The sequence below is a fragment of the Fusarium keratoplasticum genome, chromosome 10 (assembly GCF_025433545.1).
Source record: "Fusarium keratoplasticum isolate Fu6.1 chromosome 10, whole genome shotgun sequence".
In the NCBI taxonomy this organism is placed as follows: Eukaryota; Fungi; Ascomycota; class Sordariomycetes; order Hypocreales; family Nectriaceae; genus Fusarium; species Fusarium keratoplasticum.
In genome coordinates, this window is record NC_070538.1 from 1957451 (window position 1) to 1974289 (window position 16839).

The following is a 16839-nucleotide window of genomic DNA, read 5'->3' on the forward strand; positions in this document are numbered from 1 at the left end:
ACCTACCTAGGTCGGCAGCCGAGTCTGCATCGGAGAGACGGCTGCCTTGCCCGACGGCAGCATTTGAATCGTCGAGAAAGGTTGCCCAGTTGGGTAGGTGAACTGCCTATCCCTTACTACGCCTTTCTTGTGCTCCATGTACCGAGCACTGGCCTGCGCACTACCTACCGCCTATGACGTTGAATCTTTCACAGGCGCTCGATATGACAAGCGCTAATGGAAATGCTTAAGCGGAAGTGCGATACGATGAGATGCGACGACAAGGCGACCGCAAATGCTGCCAGGCCATGGATTTCATTACATCCATACATCCGGTACCTCCTGACTCGCTGGGAGAGAGGAAGGCATCCATGAACGGCTGGCAATAAGAACACTCTCGGCAGGATGTTACTGACGCCCATCATTCTTCCTACATGAACTTGCCTAATGCTTTCATGGTTGGAGTCCTCTCTTGGGTGCGCTGCATAGGTATTATCGAGGAATGATTGAGCAACCAGACATGCGTTGCACAGCCATCCCGCTTCTTTTTTTAAACCTCAACCACTTGACTGACAGGCCCTCTATGATTGGGTGGATGCCCAGTGGGCGAGGGGTGTTGGCGCACGGCATCCAACAAGAGGCACATGCCCGTCGACAATGGCTCAGCCCGCGCTAGACCGGTTGCGGCTCCGAGACTCGAACCATCACCGCCGCCGCCAAACGCAGGAACTCTGCACAACATGCGGTGGGAGGACCTGGTGGGGGATGAGGCTTGGGATTCAACCTTCTCAAGGCGTCTTTTACCGTTTCACCTCGAGCTCCAGCACGCAGTGCCGGACATGGCGCTTGGAGGCGGGGGCATCTCCAACCTCAACCGGTGTAAGCCCCGGCGCCACAAGGGTCTCCGGGCGAGAGGATTTGCATCATCTAATTGCTGTCTGAGAGCCAACAAGTCGATATCTCAGCATTGGCAACTCCTATTGCGTCCAGGGTTTGCTGCGAGGCATGGAATGTGGCCTCTACCTTCTATCTTCTGGGGCCTTGGTAATATGGGCGGCCGCCTGTGAGAACAAGCTTGACTTAACTGCCAGCACTCACTCTTGTGCTCCGTGTCACATTCACTAGGGTAGTTCCCTCGGATGACTCTGGCGAAACGATACGCCTTTGGTCAAACAGTCACTGCTCTTTTTGCAATCTGGGCCGGAGGTCGATATGTGAACCACCACGGTGTGAGCCGCTCTTCTAGCACCAGAGGGCGAGTGCGCAACCCAGTCGTGCCGTGGAGGATCTCACTGAGCGGTCTTCCCACCGACAAGAGCACAGAAAGGCTCGGAAATGCAGATATTTGGAGCCCATTTCTCTGATTATTCCCATCATGGAGCCCTCAATGGCCCGTCTCCACCGCCTCGGCCGTTGGGATTCCGATATTTTTCTCGTTGCGCGCCGAGTTGAGTCGGCGCCATGTGGAGAACGCATGTCGGCGTCATGCTAGGTGGCCGGACAATTTTGTTCGACAGAGCTTCTGGAGTGAGATGGTGAGATGGGGATGATGGGGACAATAGTTCGGGATGAAACACGCGCCAACAGCAACAACCACAAAGCAAAGACGTTGGATGTTGATAGAGATCTGGGGGCGTTCGACTAGTTGGGCTAAGCGCAAGGAGATTGACAAGCATGTCGACCGTCATCAAAGTGCAAGAGATTCATATGGGGCAGTCATTGACATCAGTGATCTTCCGGGAGCGCAAGGCCCCAGACACGAGTGACCAAATTGGGAATAGCAGAGGGATGAATGAGATGCCCGAGACGCTTTCCCCGGGAGATTCGACTGAGAGCCAACGAGAAACAAGCAGCGACCAGGCGGCCACGAGCAACGGTGATCAGGAAACGTTTCGACAGGGGGGATGGGGGCAAGAGGAAGCAGACAGGACAGGGGCAAGACGGGCGAGGCCGGGCTGTGCCTCTGGAGCTCGGGGCCGATTTGGGCATCCTGCAACCGAGGCATCGGATTGGTCCCAGCGATGGGAGACATCTTGCACAGCACCCGCGCCTGCATATCGGCAAGGACGAGAGGCACAGCACAGCACACCGCAGCAGCACAACGCACCCTTCGAGCCCTAGGACAGGGGGCTACATAACTTGGGATCCATGGATAAAAATATCCCCTCGAGCTAGGGCATCAGAGCCTCCACCACTTGGTGGGCAAAGCCTCCTTCACCACGTTCTGGGGAGGGGGCTTGCAGACGCGGGATGCCTGATACTTACCCTGAAGCCGATTAGAATTATGTATGTGTAAGTTGATTTCGGGAGAGTGAGGAATGCTGCGCATGTGACGTTGGAAGCAGCGCGGTCAGAGAATGGGAGAAAACGTTGTGCGTGGCTAACGTCAGGCCACAGTACCTGGGACTACAGTACAGACTGGCCTCGTGGCGGCGACACACTCGCAACGCCATACTTGAACGGTTGGCCGGTGCAGACGGCAATGGATGCAGCGTCGCGGACATTGAAAAGTCAATTTCATCAATTCAAGACTCGATACCTGGCGCTCACCGACGGGCTGGTCCATGTCAGATTAGACAGATAGTCCATGGACAACCGACGGGGGGCTAGTTAGAGGTTGCATTGGGATGGGGGGCAGCAGAAGGGAGGGCAGGGAGGGGAATGGAAGACGATGATGGTTGATGATGACGGTGAGGAGGAGGAGGGGTCAACAAAGGCAAACACCAGGCAAGGCAAGCAGCAAGCATCAGGCGGATCATGGCGGACCATGGAGGGCGGACGAGGGGAGAAGGTCCTTAAGGTTTGAGCTCCATCCCGTCCTTTCTTCATTCTTTTGATTTGGGTTAAGCTTCTATCCTAACTCGACTGGGCCAAATACTCGAATTTCCCTTGATATGGCGGTTATTCTGGCCGTTTACCAGCATACAAACAGTGCCATGAATGAGCTTGAGAGACAACTTCATCCCGCAACACGCACACCCACGGAAGGCGGAAGACCTGGGCCGGCAGGAGACGAGAGGTACCAGTCGCTCGACGGCCAGGTACCTGCTATACAGATTGGGCCGCCCGTGACGCGGGATTGACTTGGGGACCCCTGAAGATGGGAGAGGCGGCTGTGGGACCATCGACTGCGGATGGAGGCAGTCCCACTGACAATCGATTTGGGCGAGGATTTGCTGTGCGTCCCCCTGGTCCGCCTCTTAGGAGTACTTGCTTTTTTGTATTGAGACTTTGGCAGAGCGCCCCCGGTCAGAGCCATTGCCTCTGTGAATCCCTGCGAGTTGCCCTGTCGGAGAGCCAAGCTGCGACCCTGGCATGCCGGGAGGCCTGCTTGTCTTGTATCGGTACTTCAGAGCCAGGTTAGTCCACCCTCCATGGGCAGATCAATTGTGTCCGCGGCGCACGCCTCGGCCGTCAGAGCACACACCCCGTCTCCGTATCCGTGGGTTTCTCTTCTCTTACCTCGCGATGCTCTGTAACATCCGCCTTTTTCGAGATGCTCCCCTTTGGAATGGCCTCAGCCGGACGTCGAGTCGCCAGAAGTAGGCCGGCGGCGCAGGAACTTGCTGTCCTGGCAGACGGGTTGCCATGTCTCGACAGGACCAGTTGATCTCACGAGTCTCATCAGACAGACGACAGACAGACGGGAGGCGACACGCCTCAACCTCTGTCTCTCCCCCCTCCATGATTCTCCCGAAACCCATGTCAAGGACCCCCAGACACTGCTGCCATTCAATACCGAGTCTGGAACTGACTTGAAGGCACGGCATGACATTCTCGTGAGTAACTTTTTTCTGCAACTAAATGTCTCTGTACGGATACCCTGGTTCCTATTTCGAGGCTGGCGCTGTCTGGCGCTGGCCCTCTGCCACCACTTTGACCTTAGTTTTTGGCCTTGTCTTCTCACTCAAGTCACCCACACAACTCTATTATTGACACGGCTGTGCCCCTGCAACCACACACACACATGCACTCATACACACCCTCGTCTCCAGGGCAGATGGGCTTTGGCTGTCTGGCGAATGGGGCGTGGGCTCACCCTCCCCCCCTGGCCCCTACTTCCACTAGGCCCTGCCCTACCAGTGTACCAATGTACCAGGCCTGTCCGCCTCTCCTCTGGGCTCGTCTACCCCAGCAGCCTCCTCTTGTCGTGGGCTCAAGCTCGTCTCCGTCACTCCCACTGGAGAGAGCCGATCCGTTGCGGACGGGGCCCGGATGCAGGTTGCAGTGGTGCCTTGTCTATATCTACTTTGGCAGCCCCCAACCCGTTCCTTGGGTCCAAGAAGAGTTCGTTGCTCTATAACCTCTACCGGTCCTATCATCACGACATTGTTCTCTACGAACAACACTGTCTCTTGACTCTTGCACGTCTTGACGACAACAAGAGATAAAAGAGGTTCCCTCACCATCAGTGTTCCTCTCGCCTACCCACCACCACCGACACCACGCTTCGCCCTCACCAGCGCAGACATACACAGTATTGCTCACCTATTCACTTTGGTTTGAGCAACAGGATTCCAAACCGCCAAGGTCGTCAACTGGATAAAAGTCCCATCAGTCGACCATAATAGGTACCTTGTCCGTTGTGTCCACGTCCGCGTCCACATCCACCAGAAACATCTTGGACCCTGCGAGACGTCGACTCACACCAAGCCTCACTCCGTCTCTGGAATGCGAAGTGCAGGTGAGCTTCCCCGGGAATATGACATCTGATCCATACTCTGGACACCTGCAACATATCCTCTTCTGCTCTGCCTGGAGCTCCGAATCTGACATTTGCCTGGTGCTGCGACTCTAGATAAAGGTGATCGCATCCCGAGCTTGAGCTTCCGTCGCTTCAAGCCCGTCTTCGCCTTCGCCTCGAACAAACCCACACCGGGTCCTTCGCCTATCCCTACGCTTCTCTATCTCGCCTCTTCGACCAACACACCATGACATCCTTGACAGAGCAACCCTTCGCCATGTTTGCTCACCAAACCGACTCCTCGGACGAGTTTGGCCGGTATCCGGACCACTCTGGTGCCCAGGCCGTCTTCACCACGGGCCCCATGGACGTTAGCATCCCCGCGGATGCCTTTAGCTTTCAGCAGACTGCCGGCCAGGACGCATTCGCCTCATCGATGGGCTATGTCGAACAGCCTCTGTACGCCGAGGCTCCCAATTACATGCTTAACAGCCGGGCTTCGCCGGGCATGTACACGGACGAGTCGGACATGAGACTCTCTTCGTCTAGCCATTCAACGGCCTCTGCTCCCTCGGCCGCATCTTCGGCGATTGGATCGCCCCAGTCCAACCACGGCCAGATGGGTGCTGTGCCCGAGTGGGCGCCCCAGGGCCTCGGAGTTCAACCAGCTATTGTGGGCAGCGACTTCATGACCGGGGCCGATTTCGCTTCGTTTGCTGGGCCCGGCATGGAGGAGCTCAACTTTGACTTCCCTGCGGCAAAGGGCTTCGTCGGTAAGTTACTATCATTGTCCAATTCCTCGCTTGGAGGCGCTCGGCGCTCCCGTTTCCCTGCCTCGCAAGGGCATTGGCAGAGCAAGAGGCACAGGCACAGGCAGAGCCCCAGCCCGAGGCCTCATGTTCCCCACCACCACCATGCCCTAGCTCCCTCAGATCCCTGCTCTCTTGGACATGCCGGGTCGACGTGTCGAACTGCGTCTGTCTCTACCACGTCGTCGGCTCTCCAAGCGGTGCAAGGCGAGCTGAAGGGTGTCGATCCCCATCTTGCCCTTTCCTCATCCTGTCTCTTGGCCGTGTCGTCCCCTGCCTCTTCCAGCCCCGTCCCCTCCACTGCAGCATCCACATCCACGTCCACATCCACGCCCACATCCACGTCCACATCCACCTTGGTCACATCATTGTCGGTGCCAGTGTCAACGTCTTCTCCGTACCTGGCCTCGTCTTGCAAGCGACGGCGGCTTAGCCCGTCGCCTGGTTGTCCAACTGAGACATTTCACCCATCAACCCAATCGGCACTTGACTGTCCCCCTCCGCCGCCATCGATACGCGACATTGCTTGCTTTTCTCACGGCAGTGGCCAGCTGGAAACCTCGTTTGGGCTTAGCTCCAATGGTTCCCAGTCCAGGGTGCTGCAGCTGTCACCGTCCCCCCTCTCCCACTCTCGCTCTCGCTTTCACATCAACAACTCCACCACAACTGTTTCTCGGTCTCACACTCAGACTTGGACTTTGCTTGCTGACCATGCACCTTCCATGATAGATCCTACTCTCATTCAGCCTGAGATTACCCGCCCTCCCATGGGAATCCCTTCCTATGATACTCACTTCCAACAGCCCAACCACACCTATCCCACCTCTCCCTCTGTGTCCTCCTCGTCCCCTCAGCCTCATATGATGAGGACCAACAGCTCCTCGCCCTTCCTCCACAACGGCACCTTCCAATCCGCCTTCCCCAGCAGCCCCTACGGTGCCCCCATCGACAACCACGTCCGCGCCCCTAGCATGAGCCAGTTTGTCCCCCCGACGCCTGGCGAGTACAGCGACAATGAGTCCAAGGAGAAGCAGCGATGCACCTGGCCCGACTGTGGCAAGACCTTCAAGGACCTCAAGGCGCACATGCTCACACACCAGAACGAGCGCCCCGAGAAGTGCCCCATTCAGACCTGCGAGTACCACACCAAGGGCTTTGCTCGCAAGTACGACAAGAACCGCCACACTCTTACTCACTACAAAGGCACCATGGTCTGCGGCTTCTGCCCTGGATCCGGATCAGCCGCGGAGAAGTCGTTCAACCGCGCCGACGTCTTCAAGCGCCACCTGACTGCTGTTCACGGTGTTGAGCAGACTCCCCCCAACAGCCGCAAGAAGTCTTCGACTGGTGTCAATGCTGCCAAGAAGCTCACTGGCTATGCTCCCGATGCCACTGGCAAGTGTAGCACTTGCTCTCAGACCTTCTCCAACGCTCAGGACTTTTACGAGCATCTTGACGACTGTGTCCTGCGCATTGTCCAGCAGGAGGATCCTGCCGAGGCTATCAACGCCAAGCGCCTGGCTGAGGTTGAGAACGACAAGGATGTCCACATGACTCTGGAGAAGAACAACCTCCCCACTACTACCGAGGCCACCATGACTCAAGATGACGATGAGGAGGCCGACACTGGTGATGAGGACGAGGATAACTCACCACGAACCAACACGTCTCCCACCACCCGCAAGAAGGGCAACCCTCCCAACGGTGTTCAGAAGTCTCGGGGCGTCACCCACTCTCGAGGTGGTGTTACCCTGACGACCAAGACACGTAGCCGCAAGAACCGTCGCGATTATCCTTCTTCATGGGGCTTCGATAAGGGCCAGATGACCATGAAGAAGCGAGTCATGGCCGTCTTTGATGGTCCCCGTCGCCTTGCCAAGGACGACATGATGCTCTCCACCGACCACGAGGTGCGCATCCCCTTGTCTGATGGCAAGTCCTACGTCACGGATCTCGATGTCCAGACCCTCAAGCGAGCCGCCGGCTTCCACGGTGCCACGGATGAGGAGAAGGGCCCCTGGATCTCTGACGACCCTACTGCCGAGCAACTCAACGAGATGCAGCAGATGCTTGCCAGCAGCACCACGACCGTTTAATGACCTCGACACATCAACATCTACCTTATGAAACCAACACTCCCTTTCTTTAAGCACACGCAACAGAAAACTGTTTACAAAAAAAGGCTAGGCTAGGCAAGGCATGGCAAGGGCGGCGCACGCGAACTGTACTAGAGCAAAGGAATATCCGGACGGGTACGGACTACTACTATTTATGACGGGTTCTGGATCGGGACACATTTTTATTCATGACAATCGGGATGGGACGACAGGAAAGGGAAAACACTCCCTTTGGATTATTGGGCTTTTGTTTGCTGCGCCGGGAGTTGACGCATCGATACCCCTGTTTTATTCGTTCTTGTCTTTTGGACTTTTTCTTTCTTTTGGGACTGGCATCTCCCGACAACCCGATCTGATGGCTTGATGATAATGGACGATTTTTGACAAATCACTTTCTGAATGGACCTGGATCTTTGTTTTGCATATGTTGTCTACATGGCTTCTCGGGGCTTGTCTGACATGACTAGTTTTTACGCATTGCTCGGCAGAGCTGGAACGCAATATGGGGGTGGTGTATATTAATGGAGGAGGACTTGCAAAGGAGTTGTGATGGAAAGGGGACCACATATTGGAGGAAACATCAACCTGATATAGTGATGAATGATAATGTACAATGCTCAACACAATTTGGTTCTTTCAATGTGATTGTTGAGGATACTTAAACTGAGTGTAGATGTATTGTTGAGCTTGAGGTTCTCAAGGTAAACTATGCTTGTTGGTGAACCGAGGCAAAGCAGGTGATGCTTTATTGACTTTGTATACGGGCCTCCTGATGGTCTTGACCTCTAGTAGATCTTTTGGAATTTCATAAGCAACTAGATCGTTTAATCCAATTGCCTCGAGGCTCTAGTTTCGTCTCCATTCACACCAGCTTAGTTGCGTATGCATGAACGTGCCTAGGCGAAGTGAAGCCATATCTGACCCCTGAAAGACACCAGCACAAAACAGTCCTCTTCGACTATGCTGTTCAAGCAATTCCTGGTCTTCCAGATGGATCATCCCCTCAGAGAATAGTTTCCACGTGATAAGAGGCGCATATTGTAGGCGTCACCTGGCAAGCTTAGAGTTTATGGTCGTTGGCCCTGCTAACAGAGAACAAGTCTCTGTCGCGTGACCATGGGACGGCTAATTTCGCCGAGAACATGTAATTGTATACCAACTGGCGCACTTGCTGGCTAGGCACTACAAAATCTCTATGATCAACTCTTCCCAAGCCCCTCAAAGATATAGGAGATACCTTGTTCAGAGAATCTGGGGTATGAAGAAGGGAAACGCTGGAACGCGGAGTCGACGAGGAGTATAGTTGACTGGGGGTTCAATGTAAACTTTCGAACCTGCATGTCCCCTCCTCTCAATCAGGAGGAGGCACATGATAAGGGCCCCTTCTTATCCATTATAGGGGAAAGCATAGGAGATTGTGGAACAAGGTTCGTTGAGGCGGTAATGGGCGTGCATGGTGATGCAACTGAATCCCTTCGGATATGGCCTTTGAATGATAAGACCCAGGTATAAAACATTCATGCCTGCCGTTTGCTGTCATGTCTGTCATACGACTACGCTTCCTTAATCGAGTCTTGATAATCTGCTATCCCTTAATACATGTGTCCAGACCACAACACCAAGTTTCCGTACCGTAGAACAACCTTTTACTACATGATACTGTCGGCAAAATGACAACAAGACGAGGTGGAAAAGAAGACACAGAGGAGGGACTCGCCACTCTGCCTTCCGGAGCGGGGGAAGTCGACAACGATCCTACACTCGCCCACGATGCAGTCTTTGGCAACATTACCGAGAAAGGACCCAACTACCGCGACGTGAATATCCCATATTTACTATCCCTTAACAAGAACTAATTATAAATAGGTCGGATGGCTTGGCTCGGCTGCCCTCATGATGAAGTCCCAGATCGGCCTCGGCGTCCTCTCGATCCCCTCCGCGTTTGACGCGCTGGGCATCATCCCGGGCATCATCTGTCTCTTAACCGTTGCAGCACTGACGAGCTGGTCGGACTATGTGATTGGCATGTTTAAGCTGAGGCATCGAGAGATCTGGGGCATTGATGATGCCGCTGGGCTCATGTTTGGTAAAGTTGGGCAAGAGTTCCTCGGCGTTGCGTTTGTTCTATGTGAGTCAGAGATCTTCATCAATGGGATGACTTACTGATGAAGCGTAGATACCATCTTTGTTGCTGCGTCGGGGATTCTTGGCATCTCGATCAGTTTAAACGCCATGTCGACTCACGGAGCCTGCACCGCGGTCTTCGTCGCCGTGTCCTCCATCGCAGTCTTTGCCTGCAGCAGTATCCGAACACTGGCAAATATAAGCTGGCTTGCCTGGGGCGGCGTAATCTCCCTCACTATCGCAGGCAAGTAAACCCCAACCGTAACCCCTTGATACACCTATGCCAACTAGAACTCGTCAGTCTACATCGTCACCATCGCCGCAGCAGTCCAAGACCGTCCTTCAGAAGCCCCCCAGGAGGGAGTCTGGGTGTCCGACTACAAGCTCTCCAACAACCCCAGCTTTGCCGACGCCATCTCTGCCATCTGCACCTTTGTGTTTGCCTACGCCGGCACGCCGCTCTTCTTCCCCACCGCGGCTGAGATGCGAGATCCGCGGCAGTACACCAAGGCGTTGGTACTCTGCCAGTCGACCGTCACAGCTACGTACATCATCATCGGCATCATGGTGTATTACTACTGTGGTTCTTATGTTGCTTCGCCGGCTCTGGGTTCTGCGGGGCCTGTTATTAAGAAGATTGCTTATGGACTTGCTCTCCCTGGTCTTCTTGCTGGTGCAACCATCAATGCCCACGTAAGTAAACAAGAGTCAACTTATAAGGGGGGGATTGCTAAGAGTCATAGGCCGCAAGCAAGTACCCGTTTATCCGCTTCCTCCGCGGATCGAGGCATCTAACCGCCAACACATTCACCCACTGGGCATGCTGGCTCGGCTGCACATTCACAGTCTCCCTAAGCGCCTACGCCATTGCAAGCGGTATCCCCATCTTCCACGCCCTCGTGTCGCTCGTGGGAGCCCTCCTAGGCACGCTCATGTGCTTCCAGCCGATGGGGTGCATGTGGCTGTACGACAACTGGAGCAGGGGCCGTTCCGGGAAGAGGACCCTCGGATGGACTGTCCAGGCCTGTGTTGCTGTGTTTGTCGTCGTCTCGGGAATGTTTCTCACAGTTGCTGGGACGTATGGGACTGTTGTTGGGGTCATCAAGGCTTTCAAGGAGACGAAAGGGGCGGCGGCTTGGTCGTGTGCCGACAACTCCAACTCTGTATAAGGTATGTATACTACTGTTAGAGGACCTATATTACGAGATTTCTAGAGGAAAGGGTTGGTCACGATTGCTTTAGTTGCCCGTCGAGTTTGGATATCAAGGGTGGTTTGGACTCTGAAGACGGGACGTTGCCTACGCAAACAACATGTTTACTCACTCAAGAGAGACGCCAAAACATGATAATAATTTCAAACCCTTAATTAAAGAGAAACTCGTGGCCCCGACTCATGTTGGCATCCGTGTTACTCAGTGAAAGCGGTCGGACTTGGCAAATTTTCTAGTTCCATCGATGGAAAGGTTGCGTTTGCCCCACCAGATCGATCGATAACTAGATATCTGCCCATACTGCGCTGTCGCTCACTCACTCAACTCTTGCACTTCAACAGTTGCAACTCATCTCTCTTTGAAAATTCCTGTCTCATCACACTAGACGGACTTACATATTCATTCTAAAGCCTGTTTTATGAGACCAAGTGGTTCTTGAAGAGTCATCAGGGTGCTCGCGTGAGCTGGTTAGGCATCAACACCAAAAACATCACATCTCATACAAGAGATACACACAAGGCACTCATCACCCCAAAAAAAAAAAATGTCCCTCACCTGGAGAATATCCCTCAAGGGGGAAACCGCCGACCAGCCAGAGGACTACCTCTCCACGGCCCTCGGCGTCATCTTCCCCGACGACATCACCAACCAGCACGGCGACGCAGAGCACTCCCTCTCGTATGCATCGCCGCACCTCCCCAAGACTCTCCTCATCGACCTCGCCGACCCCGTCAAGGAGGATGACCGCAAGCTCTTCTCTCACTACCTCTGGAACGCATCTCTCCTGCTCGCCGAGTTCATCGAGGCTGACTCGTTGGGTGTTCCCCTCGAAAAACCCCGCGAGGCGCAGGATAGTCTTTCGTTTGATGTCAAGGGGTTGGATACGCTCGAGCTCGGTGCTGGAACTGCGCTTCCTAGCATCATGGGAGGGTTGTTGGGCGCCAAGAGAGTCGTCGTGACCGATTATCCAGCTGAACCCGTCCTCAAGACCCTCCGCACAAACGTCGCCCGTAACATCCAACCCCCCTTCTCACCATCCCCCGAACTAGTAACACCAACATCGTCCATCGTCGTCGAGGGCCATTCGTGGGGCGAGTTGACAGATTCCCTAAGCTCTTCCAACCAACACGCTTTCGACCGTGTTATTGTCGCCGACTGTCTCTGGATGCCCTGGCAGCACGCCAACCTCCACCGCTCCATCGCCTTCTTCCTACGGCGTACACCTGGTGCTCGTTGCTGGGTCGTCGCTGGCTTCCATACGGGTCGGGAAAAGATGCGTGGTTTTTACGCTGCGGAAGCGTTGAAGGAGGTCGGGCTCGAGGTCGAGAGGATCTGGGAGAGGGACTGCAACGGCGAGGAGAGACCGTGGGATACCGACAGAGAAGACGACGTCACCGTGAGGAAGAGATGGCTTGTCGTCGCCTCGCTCAAGTGGATTTCGACATCGTGAGGGAGACTCGGTTCGTCAAGAGGTGGAATAGCGAGAAGGGAAAAAGGGGGGTTGAGAGGCTCATTTATACCCACGACCGCAGACCCCTCGCAACACCCGGAACCCTCGGTATCACCCGTGGCGGAGCAAGACAATGCCGTACGGCCTCTGTTTTGTTAGCCCTGGATGATTGGTTCTCTGCCCGCTTGCCCGTCTCACTACCGCCCGCAGCATTGGGGCGGAGCATGGCGGTGGTGAGGGGGCGTAAGATTGACCCAGAGCACAAGACGCCATGGATCGACGGAGGAGTTAGACTAAGCATAGCAAATGGGCCATGTAACAGAGGTAGAAAGACGGTGTAGGATTGTAGCTAGACCTGAACATAACGGTCAATGTATCGTAAGAGGTCAAAGCAAACATCATCATAGCTGGACATGGCCGTTGAATGGGTTGAATATACCTCGAATGTACACAAATCCGCCAAGAAATCCTTCTCTTCCACCCATCACATCATATCATCTATATTAAAATGGCTGCCCAGTTCTCTGCAATTGGCTCGTCAATTGGGCGCCTCAACACTTGGCCCCTTCTCCTCTATCTTGACCACAAGATCATAATTCACTCGCAAGTTCTCTGCCCCGCTGAGCGCTCTCGTAAGCATAGTCTCGCGTCGCTCGCCGACAAGACGCTTGAGTGCTCCAACAAGGAAGCCTGCAACGATGTCGACCGACCAGTCGTCCGGGATGAGTCCCAGGACCTCGTCGATCTCAAACCACCCACCGAAGCGCTCCAGCAGTGCACCCGTCTGTTCTACACGGTCGCTGGCATCTTCTATCGCGAGGAACTCGCGTAGTACAACGTGGAAGAGGCGGTGTTGCTCCTCAATCGAGGGTCGCTCAGCAGGGGCGGCGCCCGAAGTTTTAGCTCCGCCTCGGAGGCAGTACGAGACGGCTGTGTCGTAATCGCCAAGGTTGTGGATCAAGAGACGGAGGGCGTCGTCATGTTTCTGTTCGCGGCCAGCGAGGATGATGGTCTCGGGAACAAGCAGGTCATCTGGTAGACTAGAGATGCGATCTCTGATTGCCGCAGCATCATAATCATGCGCATCTCCCAGAAGTTGTAGCAGCCGCAGACGGCTGTGCCAAACCTCATTGTCATCCGGGGCATTATCCCGAAGGAAGTGGCTGTACGAAGGCTTCGGGGCTTGGAGCGCCCGGTATGCCGCGTACGTTGCCCTCACGATGTCTCGGCTGACAGACGACGACTCAAGGTCCGTCACGACGACGTCGAGGTAGTAGGCCATGAGGTCGTTGATGTAGGTGGTATGCCCCTTGCCAAATACCAAATGTTCAAGGTAGTACTTGACTGCTTCTGGCGCTTCTTCCCGTAGAATCTCAACTGCTTGTGCCGGCTCAAACTTGGGTGCTCGCCCCTTGTCCTCGGCAAAGACCTGAACGCCAAGCTTTGGGTTGCGGTTGGCCAGCCATACACCATACTCTTGGACGAGAGCCTGGTTACTGATCTTGGTAAGATATTCACGAACTCGTTGCTCGCCGTCGCGGAGTTCCTGACCAACGTCTGTCTCCCCTTCGATGATTCGCCTCCATGTAGCCAGCACATCGCTGGACATCTTGCGGCTCTGGTACAGTCGGCTGAGGACGAACAGGCGGCGGTAGGACTCAAGCAGGCCCACGGCACGGTCGAAGCAGTCGACGCCCTTGTCCACCACTTCGTACAGCTCCGAACGGACAACGCCGCCTTTGCCCAGTCCCTTGGGAGAATGTTGATCGATCTCGAGCAGGACGAGTAACAAGGCAGCGTCAACTGTGTGAAACACCTCTCGCTCATCGGCAACGCTACCAAATCCCTTTCGCTTTCGCCACGTACCGAGGTATCGTCGGAGGAAGTGCATCGTCATAGGTTCCAGAGTTCCAATGCCGTCCTTAGCTGTCACCTCGAAATCTCTGCTTCGTAGGTAGGCATCTGCTGTCTTTCTCACACCGCCACAGATCCAGATTCCACGCTGGCCTTCGATGATTTCGTTCCGGATGCTAGGGATCAGCGATAATACCACTCTCGGGTCAAGGCTGCTCTCAACCAGGACCTCCTCAAGCGCCTTGATCTCTGACTCTGTAAACTTCTTGTCATCAGGAGACTTGAGCATGTTCACTAGAAGTAGGATCCCGGCCTTTTGTCGTATGTATCCCAAAGTCAGAAACTCCAATTCGGTCCGGGCTTCCTGTCCCCTGATCTGATTGAGAGCAACAAAAATAGCTCGCCTATCCAAGTCACACGGGCTGAGAACCTTTCCTGGGCATGCTGCCTCTAGAGCAGCATCAAGTTGAATGAGCAGAGGGTTGCGGATCGCCCACCAAATTCGACTCCCACTCCAGACGGCTATTCTTGCTTCAGATTTCGCGAGTTGCCGGGTAAACTCTTCGCCTTCTGAGTTGCGGTTTGCTTCCCACTCTTCTGGTAGCGATTCTTCATCTTGAGAGTCGATATTTCTTTCGAAAAGCTCCTTCTCTTTGGACAGCTGTTCTATCGATAATGCTGTCCTCGAGTCCACAGACTTGATGGAGGCTGAAGCCGGGTCAGGGGTCGACGGAGAGACAGAGAAAGGAGTGTATCTCCTCTGACATAACCTGTCTACGATCTCTTCAAACCGTGTCTCTTCGCTGCCAGCTAGCGAACGGATGCCATACACCGCATCGTGACCGGCTTGGGTGGCTGTGAGCCAATGCTTCTGTGGATGTGTCGCCGAGCCCGCATCAAGTCGCTGAATTTCGAGTCCGTGGTGCAGATCGTGGTCGAGTTCTTTAGTCATTGAGGCCAAAACATAACCTTCTTCTTGTGGCGGCAGACCTGACTGTGACGATGTCAAGTCTGTTGGCGGGCTATCAACGACAATTTCCCTTGGGTATCTAGCAAACTCGAGTGTTGGGCGGGTAGGGTCGCCATCGAGATTGACAAACATGCCAATTCCAGGTTCCAGAGGACTAGTTCCGGTGACGATGAGAAACTCGTCTGGGGTCGGAGAGGTGATATGAGGCTTCAAGAAGACTGAACCCGGTTTGGGTCTCGGATCTGCTTGCGGGACAGGAGTGCCTGAAGGCGAAGGCGCAGCAGGTAGGGGTTTATCTAGTGACGGAGGGTTTGGCGAAGAAGTCCTTTCAATAGGGGGTCTAGGACTCGTCGATGGCTGCGGTGAAGCATTGCGAGCAATTGGATCCTCACTCTCATTGCCGCGTTGATCTTGCCGGCGTATGCTCCCCAGAATTGAGCCTCCCAAACTCGTGCTCCGACTATGACCTGGTGCCTCTGATGATGGGCGACTGGCGGCAGAAGAGCTACGAAGGATCCCGCTTGATGTATCTGCGGCAATGCTCTGGGCATGTCCGATTTCACTGGGTGGGGTCGTCTCTTCGAGCGACGAGATACTCATTAGGGGGATCTTGAGTTGTTGCTCCACATCGATGAGCGCATAAGATTTGGAGTCTGCCACACATGCGATCGAATCTCGGCGCACTGACAGAGTGCTCCCCGAGAAGTCAATTTTCTAGCACATGTCAGCAGAGCCAATGTCAGACACGAACCACATAAACGCACCTTGAAAGCACGAGCGTCTTCGCCAACGCGAACGACTTGGATTTTCCGCATAAGAGAGAGGAGGATGGTGACTCCTGAGCTCCTTTCCGAGCTTCCATCATCAAGCAAAGGTTCGTTCAAGTCGATACCACCAATCCAGCTACAGTTCTTAACCAACGTCGATCCAAAAACGGGGCTCAACTCGGGGAGGGAGTAGAAGGTGACGGTCCAGTTGCATAGGATGCATGCCTTGCCGACGCGCGGCAACAACAAGATCTGCTGAACACCGGGTCGCGAGGCTGGCGTGCCTGGAGTTTCCACATATTGGGGGCATAGTCGGGAGGCTAGGATGTAAACGGGTTGTCCGGACTTGTCTTTGGGGTCGGGAGGAATCTGGACGAAGTGAAGCAGCTCCGAGGCCGATGTGCCGACGTACAAGTTCGAGTCTATGTACGATTGAATTAGCAGGGAGATGCGACAAGAACGGGTAGCATGAGCACCCACCTAGGTAGTCGACGCAGTTGATCTTGATGTCGTCCTGGGAGCCATCCGCGGAGAGCGGTACCTCATCAAGTAAGGTCCGCAGAACGTAGGGTCCATCTTCGCGGGTGTTCAGCGCCAGGCTGGAAGCTGGAGGCCCGTCGCCTGGGCCATCGGATGTCATAGCGGCGGTCTTGTCGGCAGCATCATCTGAACAAACTCGAGGTAACAAACAAGCTGACTTGTTGCGTAGACAAGATGCGAGTCCAAGCTGCCCACTCTAGGCTGGCGTAAGTTGACATGAGTGGATACAGTACGTAGCTGCAGCTGCTGAGCTTCTGGAAGTGGAGTGACAAGAAGTGGCTGAACTGCAAGGCTGTGGCGGGATTAAACGTACCCCTGTGGCGTCGGCCTTGGC

The 16839-nt window shown here is 54.7% G+C and overlaps 4 protein-coding genes across 4 annotated transcripts; 3 read left to right on the forward strand and 1 right to left on the reverse strand.

Moving 5' to 3' along the window:
* Positions 1–4910: 4910 nt before the first annotated feature.
* On the forward strand, positions 4911–7568 carry NCS57_01248400 (uncharacterized protein; the record flags this gene model as incomplete). Its single annotated transcript, XM_053062157.1, has 2 exons — positions 4911–5436; positions 6202–7568. The coding sequence occupies 2 exons, from the start codon at positions 4911–4913 to the stop codon at positions 7566–7568; spliced, it is 1893 nt and encodes a 630-aa protein (XP_052908685.1).
* Positions 7569–9259: 1691 nt separating this feature from the next.
* On the forward strand, positions 9260–10882 carry NCS57_01248500 (Aa-trans domain-containing protein; the record flags this gene model as incomplete). The annotated part of the gene is made up of 5 exons (XM_053062158.1): positions 9260–9406; positions 9456–9717; positions 9766–9935; positions 10005–10406; positions 10457–10882. The coding sequence occupies 5 exons, from the start codon at positions 9260–9262 to the stop codon at positions 10880–10882; spliced, it is 1407 nt and encodes a 468-aa protein (XP_052908686.1).
* Positions 10883–11468: 586 nt separating this feature from the next.
* NCS57_01248600 (uncharacterized protein) lies at positions 11469–12374 on the forward strand (the record flags this gene model as incomplete). Its single annotated transcript, XM_053062159.1, has 1 exon — positions 11469–12374. The coding sequence occupies one exon, from the start codon at positions 11469–11471 to the stop codon at positions 12372–12374; it is 906 nt and encodes a 301-aa protein (XP_052908687.1).
* A 538-nt stretch (positions 12375–12912) lies between these two features.
* NCS57_01248700 (uncharacterized protein) lies at positions 12913–16695 on the reverse strand (the record flags this gene model as incomplete). The annotated part of the gene is made up of 3 exons (XM_053062160.1): positions 16446–16695; positions 15963–16387; positions 12913–15912 (listed from the first exon to the last, which is right to left on the reverse strand). Exons 1-3 carry the CDS (start codon positions 16603–16605, stop codon positions 12913–12915), a joined length of 3585 nt encoding a protein of 1194 aa, XP_052908688.1. The 5' UTR covers positions 16606–16695.
* Between the last annotated feature and the right edge of the window lie 144 nt (positions 16696–16839).